General features: G+C 45.7%; 1 protein-coding gene across 1 annotated transcript in view; it reads right to left on the bottom strand.

The window, feature by feature from the left end:
* CHRNA7 (cholinergic receptor nicotinic alpha 7 subunit) overlaps window positions 1-14,269 on the bottom strand; it is a 124,919-nt gene that overhangs the window by 60,181 nt on the left and 50,469 nt on the right. The window contains exon 4 of the mRNA XM_032623156.1: window positions 4,118-4,227. Within this exon, the coding sequence (XP_032479047.1) occupies window positions 4,118-4,227 (110 nt within the window). The remainder of the gene's footprint in view (window positions 1-4,117; window positions 4,228-14,269) is intronic.

Consider the following 14,269-nt stretch of genomic DNA (forward strand, 5'->3'; position numbering starts at 1 on the left):
AAGCAGAACAAAGTAACCAAGAAACCACTGGGCTCAGTATCTAGCAGGGATGGTTCTATCAGTGCCCGTCCTCTCCTCAGAGCCACACAGCCAGCTGGCCAGCAGTGGTAACTTGTTCACCATCCCTCAGGGAACTAAAGCAGTGCATCCCAGAAATGATGCAGAGATGGATGTTTTGCAGTGACCCAGCCTCTTCAAAGCACAGGAAATGTATTCTATCTCAAAAACCACGTGGGGCTCGCACTTGGACTACAAAATTGAGCTGGAATAGAAGGAGAAATGTAACATACATGTTGGTGATGTTTCTCCCTGACCTGAATCAATGCTCCCTTCCAAACCACGGCTCACACAGAAGGACGACACGTCCCCTCCTCAAGGAAGCGCGCCCAGCCCCATCACACACACATAATGAACTATCACATGCACCCACTGAGGAAACGTACTATTCTGAGACCCTCTGGCTGGTGGAAAGCATCAAGATCAACATCTCTCAAAATCCTCCATAACAAAATAGTATCGGAAGGTTAGGATCTTGCTGAATTCAGGCCTGTTTTTGCTACTTCCTGCGTCAGTTTCTGGACTCAGTCACCCAGTCTCACATTTTCCAGGCTGCCAATATGATTTCTCTCCTTCCTTTCTTCCCTTTGCTGTCCTTAGCGGCACTGGCATCACAAAGATCATCCCCTTTGCTCCTCCTCACACCTGGGCCCTCCCTCCGTGCTTCCATCTCATCTGTGCACAAATATTAGTCAGGTGCTTTCCAGGTGCCCAGGAGAGGGGGCAGAACCTGCATGCTACTGGGCACAGGAACACCCTTCTAGGAGATCACATGACAGAGAGAGGTGTCTGGAGCCAAAGGGGTGTCGAGTTGAGGTCTGGGGGCAGAGAGAAGGGTGACTGTCCCATGCCGAGAGGGGGCACGTGTAAACAGTGGGAGTCCGGGCACATCCCTGAGCCGACGGACAGCAAGTGGAAGAGGAGGCTGCGGGCTGGGGGTGGCGGGGGGCCCACACACACCTAGGGCAGGAGGAGTGGCAGCGGAGGGAGGCTAGCCCATGGAGGCAGGGATAACGGGGTCACCCTGCGTCTCCCCCTCCTCCTAGCCCCACAGGGCGCCCTGAGCTGAGTGCTCCTTCATTATGCGCGTCTGTTTTGGTCCTTCCACTCCTCCCAGTCTTTACTCTGACCTTCCTATGTCATCACTGTCCCCTCTCAGCCTGGACAGCTGGTCTCCCCAGGGCAGCCTCCCCGCCTCCCTCCCTGGTGCCCTGGATAAGGGGACAGCTGATTTCTCCTCCCTCCTCCAGGCTGCGCCCAGATCTACTCTGCCCAACAGGACCACCAAGTAAAGGGCTGACTGGTTTCTCACGCTCAGTCCCTAAGGGCCCCGGAATCCCCACTTCCTGCCTCTCCTGTGTCGCCAGGCCACGTGGAAGACCTTCAGGGAGGGGGGAGACAGCTGAGCTGGCACAGGTGCAGCCCCGGCTGAGCCCCGACCCATGGCATCATCACCCCCACTGCCAGCCCTGGCGGTGCATCCCCACATCCCAGCTCATCTGAGCTCCGGCCCGTTGCCTTCCACCAGCATCTCACGGAGCAGACAAGCAGCCACACGGGCCCAGCCAGCCCACAGCATGGCGAGAAATTATCTGCACTGTGTTTTTTCCTTAAGCCACTAAGCTCAGGGTCATTTGTTAAGCAGCAAAAGATAACTGGCACCGTGTCTACAACTGGCTTCAATATCTTCCGTAACCTGCTTAGCCCCCGCTGTGCTCACGTGGACGCACAGCCATATAGTTAGCAGTTACTTCAGGTAAAAAATCCTATATCTCATTTCTCGGAAGAAAACTAATGCAGAAGAGGAGGCAGCCTCTACAGATCCCATGACAGAGGCTGGTGGACTCATTCAATAGGGATACAGGACTGAGAGGCAGGAGGAAGATGGTTATTTGGAGCTCCAGGGGATACAGGAGAGGAAGAAGGGGATGCATTATTCCTGGGGGCCGGGTCCCAGGTGTCATCCATCAGACAGAGACCTCTGTATCTTTGTTCCTTGAAATTCAGGTATGTATAGAAGACTTGGTAACTCTTCATTAGCCAAAATATTAGGAACTCCAAACATTTTATTTATTGGGGTTTAAGGTCTTGCAGATAAGCCATAAGACCCATCTCTTAAAGCCTCATTCTTAAGATCCTACCATATTATAATATTTATTCTTGATTTCGGATAAAAAAACTGAATTGAGAATAATGGAAAACACTATTGGTATTTCTTTTTTAAATTGTCAAACCCATCTTACTTGAAGCAGAAATCCTCATCATCAGGCCTGTGAGCACACGACTGCCATTAGTGAATGTTTACTCTTTGCCAAGTGCCACCCAAGCATGCCACGTACATCTGCAGTCATCCTTCCAAACTCTGCGAGGTTGGCATTTCCCCCACTGGGCAAAGGAGGAATCTGAGGCTTACAGACATAGTAAACATTACAGTTAAGACTTACACCCAGACTTGTTCAATCCTAACCCTTTGTCCTTAAGCAGTCAATGGCAATGTCCCTGTAATAGGCTGAATTGTGTTCCCCCAAAAGTCATCGGTTGAAGTCCTAATCCACATGCCCAAGTATCTCTGAGTGAAACTGTATTTGGAGATAGTCTTTAAAGAGGTAACTAAGTTAAAATGAGGTCACTAGAATAGGCCCAAATCCAACATGACTAATGTCTTTATAAGAAGAGATGAGGACACAGACACACACAGAGGGAAGACCTTGTGAGGACATAGGGAGAAGGTGGCCATCTGCAAGCCAAGGAGAGAGGCCTCAGGAGAAACCAACCCTGCAGACACCTGGATTTCGGACTTGCAGCCTCCAAGAGCAAATAAATTTCTCTGAGAAAATAAATTTCTGTTGTTTAAGTCACCCAGTCTGCGGTATTTTGTTCTGGCAGCCCTGGGCAACTAACATAGCCACCCCCAGGAAACAGATGAGCCAAGGAGAAGGCATGGGAACTCCTGAGCTTCTACTCAGTTGGGATCACTTACTCTGACCTGAGACATCTTTCAAAGCTCAGCTGCCTGAACTAATTTAAGAAACTGAAGAGTGGCAGCAAATCAGAAGAGGTGTAGTCTTCTAGAGACAGGCCCAATGATTCAAATGAAATGTGATGTCCGTAAGAAAGAAAAAGAATTAAAAGGGAAAGCAAGACTTGGAATACCCAGCCTTCTGGAAGGAGCCAGTGCAGGACAAACACATCAGCTGGTCCCGGGGGGGATGACTGTGGGCAGTGGCCAATGGCATCACTGTTTCCTGAGTCAGGAAGGTACTCGGCTTCCTTCTTGTCCAGGTGGGACCAGAGACAGCAGCCATCACTAGGAAATATCTTTCTTGTATATTAAGCTGGTTATCCCATCCTATGCCTTATTAGAAAGAAAGGCACTGGGTTCCCTTTTGTGACTATGTAGTTTAGCAAATAATTTAATGCTTCTAGAAATTTACCCTACCTGGATATCTGCCTTCTGGGCTTCCACTCTACAAATCAGACAGCTTTGGATGACTAATGAATCCTTCCTTTCCTGACCTCAGGAGAAGGACTACATTTATTAGAACATGACTGCTATCTGTCTTTCTTTTGTCAGGTACAAGCTTCTGAGTGTGGCTAGAGATGACAGTCTCCTGTGCCCAGCTGCCCCACAGGGCTCTCCCAATGCCCAAAGGACACTGCATCAAATGAGGACCTGGGTCCAGAAAGTGGACTCCAGCCATGCGTCCCGTTGACCAGCAACTTCTCATGCTGTGATTGTAACTGCTGTCATTCAGGGGCAAAGGTATGACCACAAGCAAAACTGTCTCAGTGCCAACATGCACACAAGTACCTACACACCTATAATGCACAGCCCTGTGGACATGGCCGTCCGGGGCAGTGTGCTGGGTGCTGCAGGCCTGCGTGCCAGGACAGAGAACGCTGGACATGGGACAGAGCTGCTTCCTACAAAGCCTCGTGGGGATCCACAGTCCCAAGTTACAGATAATGTACTGGCATTGCTATAAAATACTCAAATATGCTTGATTGTTAAACACGTCCAAAAATAAACTCATTTTTCTCCTTTGTCCACTGTGCTTACCTGTTGTAGAGGAGAATGTCTGGCTTCCAAATCTGGCCATCTGGGAAACGAACCGTCTTCACGCCTGGATACTCTGACATATTCCACTGTAAATAGTGATCCATCCAAGACTGACAAACACAGAGGGCAGCATTAGCAGCACTTTGCTTCCTTGCCTGCTAATATATCTTATAAGAGATTATTAGATAAGTTCAAAACCAAAAAGAGTTCCAGACACTTATTTACATAATTGAGTTGCTATCTGTAACATATATGGAAACTGGGAATTAAATAACCCCTTACAAAATGACCATGAATAGCAAAAAAATCACATTTAAGATCTTGCTGTCACCATGACCACAGTCAGAGGGTAGCATTAAAGTTAATTCCAGTTCACTGAATGCCCCCAAGCCTTCCCCTCCCATAGCAGATGGGTTTTTTCCTAGCCAAACGAAGAACTGTTTTGCCTTCAAAGTTTTCCATTGTAAAGACACTTTGGACAAATAAATTCATTATTTCAATTAGAACAAGAACCAAGCTGGAAAAATGAAGAATATTTATTTCCATGAAACAACTTCGTGCAGCTGCGGGGGTACCTCTCAGAAATTTCTAAGGCACTGTTTTTGGATTTGAATTATTATTTTCATGTAGGAATAGTGCTTCTGACACCACAACTCAAAAACGCAAACATGGGTCTTGGCAGTAAAACAATGAATCAGCACATGAGGGTACAGGAAATATTTATAAACACGTGAACACAGGTGCATCTCTTTGGGGCTAGGCCTGAAATTGGCTCTTGAGGGATCCTTGTGAGATGAAGGCCCATGTCTGGGGTCCTCCGCGCCAGGACTATGCACCCCAGAGCTACCTGGGGTCCACTAGCTCTGTAAAGACTGCCCAGGTAGGACCCCACCTGCACTGCTGGACAACCAGCACCACCCAGCCAGGACCGCAGGGCTGCTGGGTTTGGACTCATCAGCTCCTACAGGTGCATAATCCAAGCAGACCCAGTAAAGGCCCCCATCCTGTACTCAGTCCCCCTGGGGCCACCTGCTCTGGAGCTCAAACTTTCTCAGATTTAAAAAGGTATGTGATGTAACACCCCAAGCTGGTCCAGGGACAACTCCATATAATCAATCATTATTTCTGCAGCAGAACATGCATATTTTTACTGAGAAAATAAATGCATATCAATATCATTTTCATGTAAAGTTATAAAAACAAAAACAAACCAACCAAAAATCCTGTCATGTTCAGAGTTGCTGAGATTTGAGAATTGCAGCCAAGGGGCTGTGGATCTAGAGCTACTGAAACTTGCAGCAGGGGTCAAAGGGCATGTCCCAGAGATCCCACCATCCTCTGGAAAGGGCAGGCAAGCATCCCAGTTCTGGGCCTACCTGAAGTCAGGCAAGAAGGAATATGCCGGCAAGTAACAGCATTTCACAGCCATGGACCACGGAAAGGAGGGTGTATTGCTACCTAACGTGCTGAAGTATCATCTGGGGCATTTAGGATAGAGACCCACCAGGCCGATGTTTCTAATTAGACATGTGCAGCTGGGGAGGGTCTCTCCCATCCTCACCCTGCTGTGACAGGACAGCACAGCACCCAGAAAGAGCCAGACCTGTTCCAGCGGTTTTGCAGGAAGGCCTGGGTACCAGCCATGCTGTGTCCGCTCCAGCAGCTCCAACTCTGCCCCATTTGCCCAGAGCTCCCTTCTTTCCTCTCCCTTGCTCTGGGCATAAGCCCTTATGTGCCCAACATCTGTGCTTTCCTGACCAAGTCCTCATATCCAGCCCTGGGATGCTTCTCTGGCAGCTGATTATCACAGAGCCTTACACTGTCACCTTCCCCACCATGCTGCTCAGGGCCCCAGGGCCCCAAGAACTGCCCAGGAAGGTAGGTGTGGCAGGCAGACACCCATCTCCTCTGCCTGCTGAAATGATGGCCACAGGGCAAGGGGAAGCAGGGAAGAGGGAGCACTCTGTTGGTCAAACTCAGACCTCTCCTAAGGGCACCTGATCTGAGCTGCAGGAAGCCTCCCTGGCAATTCCTCACCCCTCCCGTCTCCCTAGCTCCCTGTGCCCCAGGGCATGTATCCCGGCCATCCTGCTCACTCAGTGTCTGCTATGTGTACCATGCTCACCAGGATGCCAGGACGCCAGCATTACTATTCCTATTTACAAGAGAAATCGGAGGCCCAGAGAAGTGATATATTTTTTGTTGGTCACTGGATCAGGATTCAGAACGGCATTATCTGACTTCAAGCTGGGTGACTCCTGGGCTCTACCGTGGTTGGTTCTTCCCATCCAATCTGTCTGCACAGGCAGATTCTGCACCCCAACAAGGTGGGCTGCTCATCATCCCTGAAGGCACTGCCCTTCTGGGGCTCTTCCTTAGTCCAAAGCCAAGCTGGGTCTCTCCCACCCTCACGGCAGAAAGAGGGGCTACTGGGAGCTTTGGAATCAGACAGGCAGGTTTGTACCAAGGCTCCGGCAGAGAAGAACTGTGTGAGCTCTAGCAGGTAAACCACCCTCTCTGTGCTGCAGTTTGCTCCTATGTGTCACACCTCATCAGGCGCTGTAAGGATGCAATGAGATAGTGTCACAGCAGGTAAGTCACATGGCCCTGGGAGGCACGTGATACATGATGGCTTTAAAAGGAAGAGGGAACCCTCCCTTTCACAAAATCTCAGAGGACATGAGAGCTGTAATAACTGAGCTGCAGCCAAAGGTGGAGAGAGCAAGGGCCAGCTCAGTGTCAGAGGTGGATGGAGCAGGAACCTTGGTGCTGCATTGTCCTGGATTTGCATGAAGATTTCTTAAGAATGGATGTGGAGGGGCTTCCCTGGTGGTGCAGTGGTTGAGAGTCCGCCTGCCGATGCGGGAACATGGGTTCGTGCCCCAGTCCGGGAAGATCCCACGTGCCACGGAGCAGCTGGGCCTGTGAGCCATGGCCGCTGGGCCTGTGTGTCTGGAGCCTGTGCTCCACAATGGGAGAGGCCACAACAGTGAGAGGTCCGCGTACCGCAAAAAAAAAAAAAAAAAAAAAAAGAATGGATGTGGAAAGGGGCCCATAAACAAGTGGTGGGGGGGAGTTTCTATCCTCCAAAGTACTGACTGCCTCTCAGATTGCAAGGCACAGGAAGGCAGAGGCACCGAGCAAAATCTGTGCACAGACAGCAGCTGGCACGGCTTCCACACGTGAGCACCTGGAAACACGCATGAACCTAGAAACGCCAACCCTCCCAGAGCTTCCCGTCAGAAGAGGCTGCACTTTGCATTCTCTCCCTATTTCTGTGTGATTCCTTCTCATTAAGTCATCAAGATACGATTACATGGGATGCTTAAGGGGAAACGCAGGGGAGGAAGGGGCCCTTGATCTAAAATGCACAGTAAGAATCCCACTCTTTCAGGGGTCTGAGAACTGGCCCTATTACAACCTGCCTTGGCCCCACAGGAAACTCTTTTTAAATGTGTGTGTGCACACTTGCATGGAAATATTTAATGCAAGAAAGAAAGAAAGCAGAGAGTGAGAGCAAGTGAATGAAAGAGAAGAAAGGGAAAGTTTACTTCATTTTAAAAAAATACAGTATGGTATAATAAGAAATATATTTGATCTTTTTCCTTGGTTCCTGGCACAGAGCTCCTAAAACCTGGGAACTTCCTAAGTGATCAGATGTCTTTTAAGCATATTTTTTATACTAATGAGTTGGCTTAGGGTGGGGCCCCTAGTCAGCCTCAGGCCAGCAGAATGCCTCTGGTCACCGGAAAGATCAACCCTGCATTAGAGGATGGGAACCTTATCCCCATCCCACCCCTATCTCTGGGAAGAGAAGAGAGGCCGGAGACTGGGTTATGAAACTCTGAACAATAAGGCTGACATTGTAAAGCAACTATACTCCAATGAAAATTAATAATAAATAAATAAACAAACAAACGATGCTGTTGGAGCAGAAAAAAAAACAAGGCTGGTGACCACATCAAGGGGCAGGGACACAGTGGTTGGGGTGGGGAAACAGAAGTTCCACTTCTCCCCTCATACCTGCCCTGGCATCTCCTCCTTCAGCTGTGCATGAGCTGCATCCTTTATAATAAATTGGAAACATAGATGAAGGTTTCTCTTGAGTTCCAGGAGCTGTTCTAGGAAAATACTGTACCCAAGCGGGGTGTGGTGGGAACGTCCGAATTTGAACTCAGCTGGACAGAAGTGTGGGTTGCCTGGCTCCCTCATCTGCATTTTGTGTCTCAAGTGAGGGCAGTTTGTGGGACTGAGCCCTTACCTCGAGGGACTGCACGCTAACTCAGAATAAAACTGAACTGCTGGACACCAAGGTCAAGTCCCGAGAATCACAGAACCAGCTATTGGATGGGCAGACGCCAAGCGCCTGGTGTCAGGAAACACCTCACACACACATGCTCTGAACATTCTTTCCATCAACTGTTTTGATCTCAGAGGAAGAGAGTGGGCCTCCTCCTTCCTTCTGCCCTAAAACTTTCTTCTCTCAGTGGGACACAGTGATTGAAACACCACCCTTAACCGTGGGTTACTCTTATGGCCCTAAGCAAGCCACCGACATCTCATCTATGAGCATAACGTATGGCATTTCTATTTGTCAGAGAAAAGTGATAAAGAATGCAGAAATGAAGAAGGTAAGCATTTTAGGAATAAATATGGTTTAGAATCTAATATTCTATGATGCTATTCATTCCATCATTAGAATTAGGAGGTAAAAAATAAGCATAAGAAGGATGGGAAACCTGAAACCAGAAGAATGGTCAAAATTCCAAAATTAAAGACAACAGATTTATTTTTAAAGCAACTACAAGTCTCTGGATGGCTCAAATGTCTCTTTAGAAACTGAAATGGCTTCTCGTAGATTAAATCAGATTATGCCTGACAGGCCTCCCCAAATGATAAAACTAATCTGCCAAGAAAATACACTAACTGCTTCCTCCTCCTGTGAATATAGAGGTAAACAGAAAGATCAGACACTTTCTCTTCCTTCAGGTTATCTAAATAACTGGAAAGTCCTACAAATCAAGGACATGTAAGAGAAAGGAAAACACAATCAACAAACTGTAGGTCAAAGAGAATGTTTTCTCTGCTTCTCTTTTTGAATGTATAGAAAATCCATCATTTGTATAATATTGACCTCAGAGTTTAAATACCTAGAGAAAAGATTATGTGGATTCAGGTTTTCAGAACAGGAATTCAGCACCATGAAATGAGAGGAGAGAAAAACCAATTGCTGAGAGCAATTTCCTGGGTCCTCTGTCCCCTCCTGTCCACATTTCTGCCCTCCCTCCCTGGGGACTCTGGCCTTGACCATCTTCAGCATGGAGCCTCACTTCTTGTCTGTCCCCATAACTGGGGCAGGCGAGGCTGGTCACCAGTTGGGAGAACACAAAGAGCAGGAATCAAGGTGGTCGTCTTACACATGGCTCTGGGGCAGCTCCCAAGGCTTGTCAGGGTGACATCTGAGTTCCCCATTGGCCATGCTATGGCCACAATAGGAATGCCATGGCTTTCCAGATGGAAACACTGGGTAGGGCAGAGGTTTGATAACTTTTAAGGTCTGCTCTAAATCCAAGATACTTGTGATTCCTTAAAATTCAGCTGGGAGCTACTGTTACAGCTGCTCCATGAGCTACAGGTGCCAGATAAATGTGCCACCCAGCTTTATAAGGACATGCGCTACAAAGGCACCCAACTTGTTTTCCACAAGGTGGGCACCTGGAAAGAAGCACTAATTAGCAAGGTCACACCTACAGACACTCGGGCTCCCTGATCATCACATTCAGAAGAGTCTGTGCCTTTCCTCCTCTCCCTCCCGTTTCTGTAAAGCAGAGATTTCTCCCACCTGCCAACTCCACGGTCTACACAGCCAGCCTGCCTCCTGCCAATTCTCTAGGGAGGTACTTGGTCTTGATATTTGAATCTTCTTTAGAGTGTAAATTACACAGCCGGATTGGAAATGGTTTGCAAGTAGAAACTGGGTCTCATCCTTTTCTGGGCCCCCCTTACATGGCCTAGTTCAATGCTTTCCACAAAGCAGGTGCTTGAAAAGATTAGTTGAATAGGTACATGAGATTAAAAAGTGAGTTTTAAAACAAATGAAGCTGCAGGTGCCTCCGCAAATGCAAGTCTTAATTAGAAATACACTGTGCTTGAAAGAAATTTAGAGGCCTCTGGTGACATCCTCCAAAGCAAGGGTGTTTATTTATGGAGAACCTGAACTCAATGCAGTAAGTAATAATCCAGTTACATTTTTCCTGGAAACCAACACCCTTGTAAAAATCACCAAATAATATACATTGCTGAAGATCAATCACTTACTGAGGGCTAAGAAACAGAGACTCAGGGAAACATGACCTGACATGCCAGGGGCAAATTCAGTGTCTCTCTCTCTCCATGAGAAAAATGTCCACAGCAGCTCTGCACTTTAGAGGGCTTGGGAAACAAGCAGTTTTATGTAAAAAAGGAAGCATTTGCATTATGCCCCAGGATTCCCAGAGCTGCATCTTACATGACAGTCCTGAATGCAGGGGACGGGGGCGGGGCTGCAGACCTGAAGGCATTACTGGCAATTTATTGACAGATACACTCTTAGAATCTGTGCATTGCATTGTATGCAAATACTTTACCTTGAAAGAAAGAAAAAAAACCCTCTGAACTCTTGAGATCTCCATGAAATATGTGGGTGAAAGGGCACCACTGTCCACTATTCTACTTTGAGCTGCATTTAAAAATAAACTAGATGAATAGATTCCCAGATATGGGATAAAGCAAGTATAGTAAAATGCTAATTATAGAATCCAGGAGGCAGGTATATGGGTGCGTGCTATAAATTCAACTTCTTGGTATAGTTGAAAATTCTCATCAAAATAAACTGGGTAAAAACATTACTCATAATATGTAGTAATCTGGGGGTTAGTGCTTTGCTTACACACAGCCAAAAGAAGGTGAGTTTAAGTGAGAATGCAAGTGGAGAGATTGAGGACAGTAGGGCAGGGGTCACTGCTCAGGGGAGCGTTGCCATAAAGGTTAAGAGGAACCAGGGAGTCACCGGGCGGATTTATGGGGACAGACTGCATCATGTCTGCATGCTAATGAGTGGCTCACAGACACTATTATGATGCTCCAGGCGATAGGGGCAGTTGTGAAAGCCCAGCTCTCAGCAGGTGCCAGGAGACAGAACCAAGCCCACTGAGGAAGGGCTGGCTTCCAGGGGAACACAGACCCTGTACCCCTGGCAAAAGGAGGGAAGCTGGAGTCGGCGGGCACAGGTGTACAGGTGGGATCCACACACTGAAGAACGTTGCTTTAAATCCTGCAGGGGAGACTCTCAAAGGTTCCTACTTTATTCACTACAGGAAAGTTCTGCAAGGGGTCTGAGACGTAGCTAAGGGCACCCCTGGGACAAAGAGCAGACAGTGTGAAGTAAATCCATTTTCTGTTTTCTATCCCTCAATGTCCACTTGTATCCAACTAAAACTCACCTGCCCAAGAATTGCCTGGGAGCATCCTTTGCCTCCATGTTGAAGTATCCCCCTCCCACTTCACAAATAAAGGCCTATTTCCCTTTTCTCAACTCTTACCTAGGGACACTGACCCAAGAAGCAAGAAAAAGTCCATTCAAAATACCAGTGTCTATGTCAATTCTGTTAAAAATTTGGGTGACAAATACTTTCAAAGGTCAGATGCATTTTAATTCTTTAAATTCTTTGTTTTCAGCAAAATTGAAGGAGAAACTAATCAAGTTGTCCACTGATACACGTTGATGAAAACTCTTATTATTTTTGGCATGTAATCTGTAAGAAGTTCAAGGAACTGAGTAAACCTGTTGTTACAAAGTACCTTTCATTCTGAACTATACGTTACTACATCTATTTTTAAAAGTTATAGAATTGATAGTGAAATCTGTATCGATGTCTCAGTTTTAGCAATAAAAATGTCATCTATGAATACATTAATGAGTTTAAAATAAAGCCCCATCTTTTTTTCTTTTTTTTTCTTTTTTTATACAGCAGGCTTTTATTAGTCAACCATTTTATATGCATCAGTGTATACACGTCAATCCCAATCTCCCAATTCATCACATCACCACCACCACCACCACACTGCTTTCCCCCCTTGGTGTCCATACGCTTCTTCTCTACATCTGTGTCTCAGTTTCTGCCCTGCAAACCAGTTCATCTGTACCATTTTTCTAGGTTCCACATATATGCATTAATATACGATATTTGTTTTTCTCTTTCTGACTTACTTCACTCTGTATGACAGTCTCTAGATCCATCCACGTCTCTACAAATGACTCAATTTCGTTCCTTTTTATGGCTGAGTAATATTCCATTGTATATATGTACCACATCTTCTTTATCCATTCATCTGTCGATGGGCATTGAGGTTGCTTCCATGAACTGGCTATTGTAAACAGAGCTGCAATAAACATTGGAGGGGGTGTGTCTTTTTGAATTATGGTTTTCTCTGGGTATATGCCCAGTAGTGGGATTGCTGGGTCATACGGTAATTCTATTTTTAGTTTTTTAAGGAACCTCCATACTATTCTCCATGGTGGCTATATCATTTACATTCCCACAAACAGTACAAGAGGGTTCCCTTTTCTCCACACCCTCTCCAGCACTTCTTGTTTGTAGATTTTCTGACGATGCCCATTCTAACTGCTGTGAGGTGATACCTCATTGTAGTTTTGATTTGCATTTCTCTAATAATTAGTGATGCTGAGCAGCTTTTCATGTGCTTTTTGGCCAACAGTTTGTATTCTTTGAAGAAAAGTCTATCTAGGTCTTCTGCCCATTTTTGGATTGGGTTGTTTGTTTCTTTAACATTGAGCTGTATGAGTTGTTTATATATTTTGGAGATAAATCCTATCTCCGTTGATTCATTTGCAAATATTTTCTCCCATTCTGAGGGTTGTCTTTTCATCTTGTTTACGGTTTCCTTTGCTGTGCAAAAGCTCTGAAGTTTCATTAGATCCCATTTGTTTATTTTTCTTTTTATTTCCATTACTCTAGGAGGTGGATCAAAAAAGATCTTGCTGTGATTTATATCAAAGAGTGTTCTTCCTATGTTTTCCTCTAAGAGTTTTATAGTGTCCGGTCTTACATTTAGGTCTCAAATCCATTTTGAGTTTATTTTTGTGTATGGTGTTAGGGAGTGTTCTAATTTCATTCTTCTACATGTAGCTGTCCAGTTTTCCCAGCACCACTTATTGAAGAGACTGTCTTTTCGCCGTTGTATATCCTTGCCTCCTTTGTCATAGATTAGTTGACCATAGGTGCCTGGGTTTAACTCTGGGCTTTCTATCTTGTTCCATTGATCTATATTTCTGTTTCTGTGCCAGTACCATATTGTCTTGATTACTGTAGCTTTGTGGTATAGTCTGAAGTCAGGGACTCTGATTCCTCCAGATCTGTTTTTTTCCCTCAAGAGTGCTTTGGCTATTCGGGGTCTTCTGTGTCTCCATACAAATTTAAAGATTTTTTGTTCTAGTTCTGTAAAAAATGCCACTGGTAATTTGATAGGGATGGCATTGAATCTGTATTTTGCTTTGGGTAGTATAGTCATTTTCACAATACTGATTCTTCCAATCCAAAAACATGGTATAAATCTCCAGCTGTTTGTATCATCTTTAATTTCTTTCATCAGTGTCTTATAGTTTTCTGTGTACAGGTCTTTTGTCACCCTAGGTAGGTTTATTTCTAGATATTTTATTTTTTTTGTTGCAGTGGTAAATGGGAGTGTTCTCTTACTTTCTCTTTCAGATTTTTCATCATTAGTGTATAGGAATACAATAGATTTCTGTGCATTAATTTTGTATCCTGCTACTTTACCAAATTCATTGATTAGCTCTAGTAGTTTTCTGGTGGCATCTTTAGGATTCTCTATGTATAGTACCATGTCATCTGAAAACAATGACAGTGTTACTTCTTTTCCAATTTGTATTCCTTTTATTTCTTTTACTTCTCTGATGCCATGGCTATGACTTCCAGAAACTATGTTGAATAATAGTGGTGAGAGTGGACATCCTTGTCTTGTTCCTGATCTTACAGGAAATGCTTTTAGTTTTTCACCATTTATAATGTTTGCTGTGGGTCTGTCATATATGGCCTTTATTATGTTGAAGTAGGTTCCCTCTACGCCCACTTT

This window comes from Phocoena sinus, chromosome 2 (assembly GCF_008692025.1).
Source record: "Phocoena sinus isolate mPhoSin1 chromosome 2, mPhoSin1.pri, whole genome shotgun sequence".
Taxonomy (NCBI): Eukaryota; Metazoa; Chordata; class Mammalia; order Artiodactyla; family Phocoenidae; genus Phocoena; species Phocoena sinus.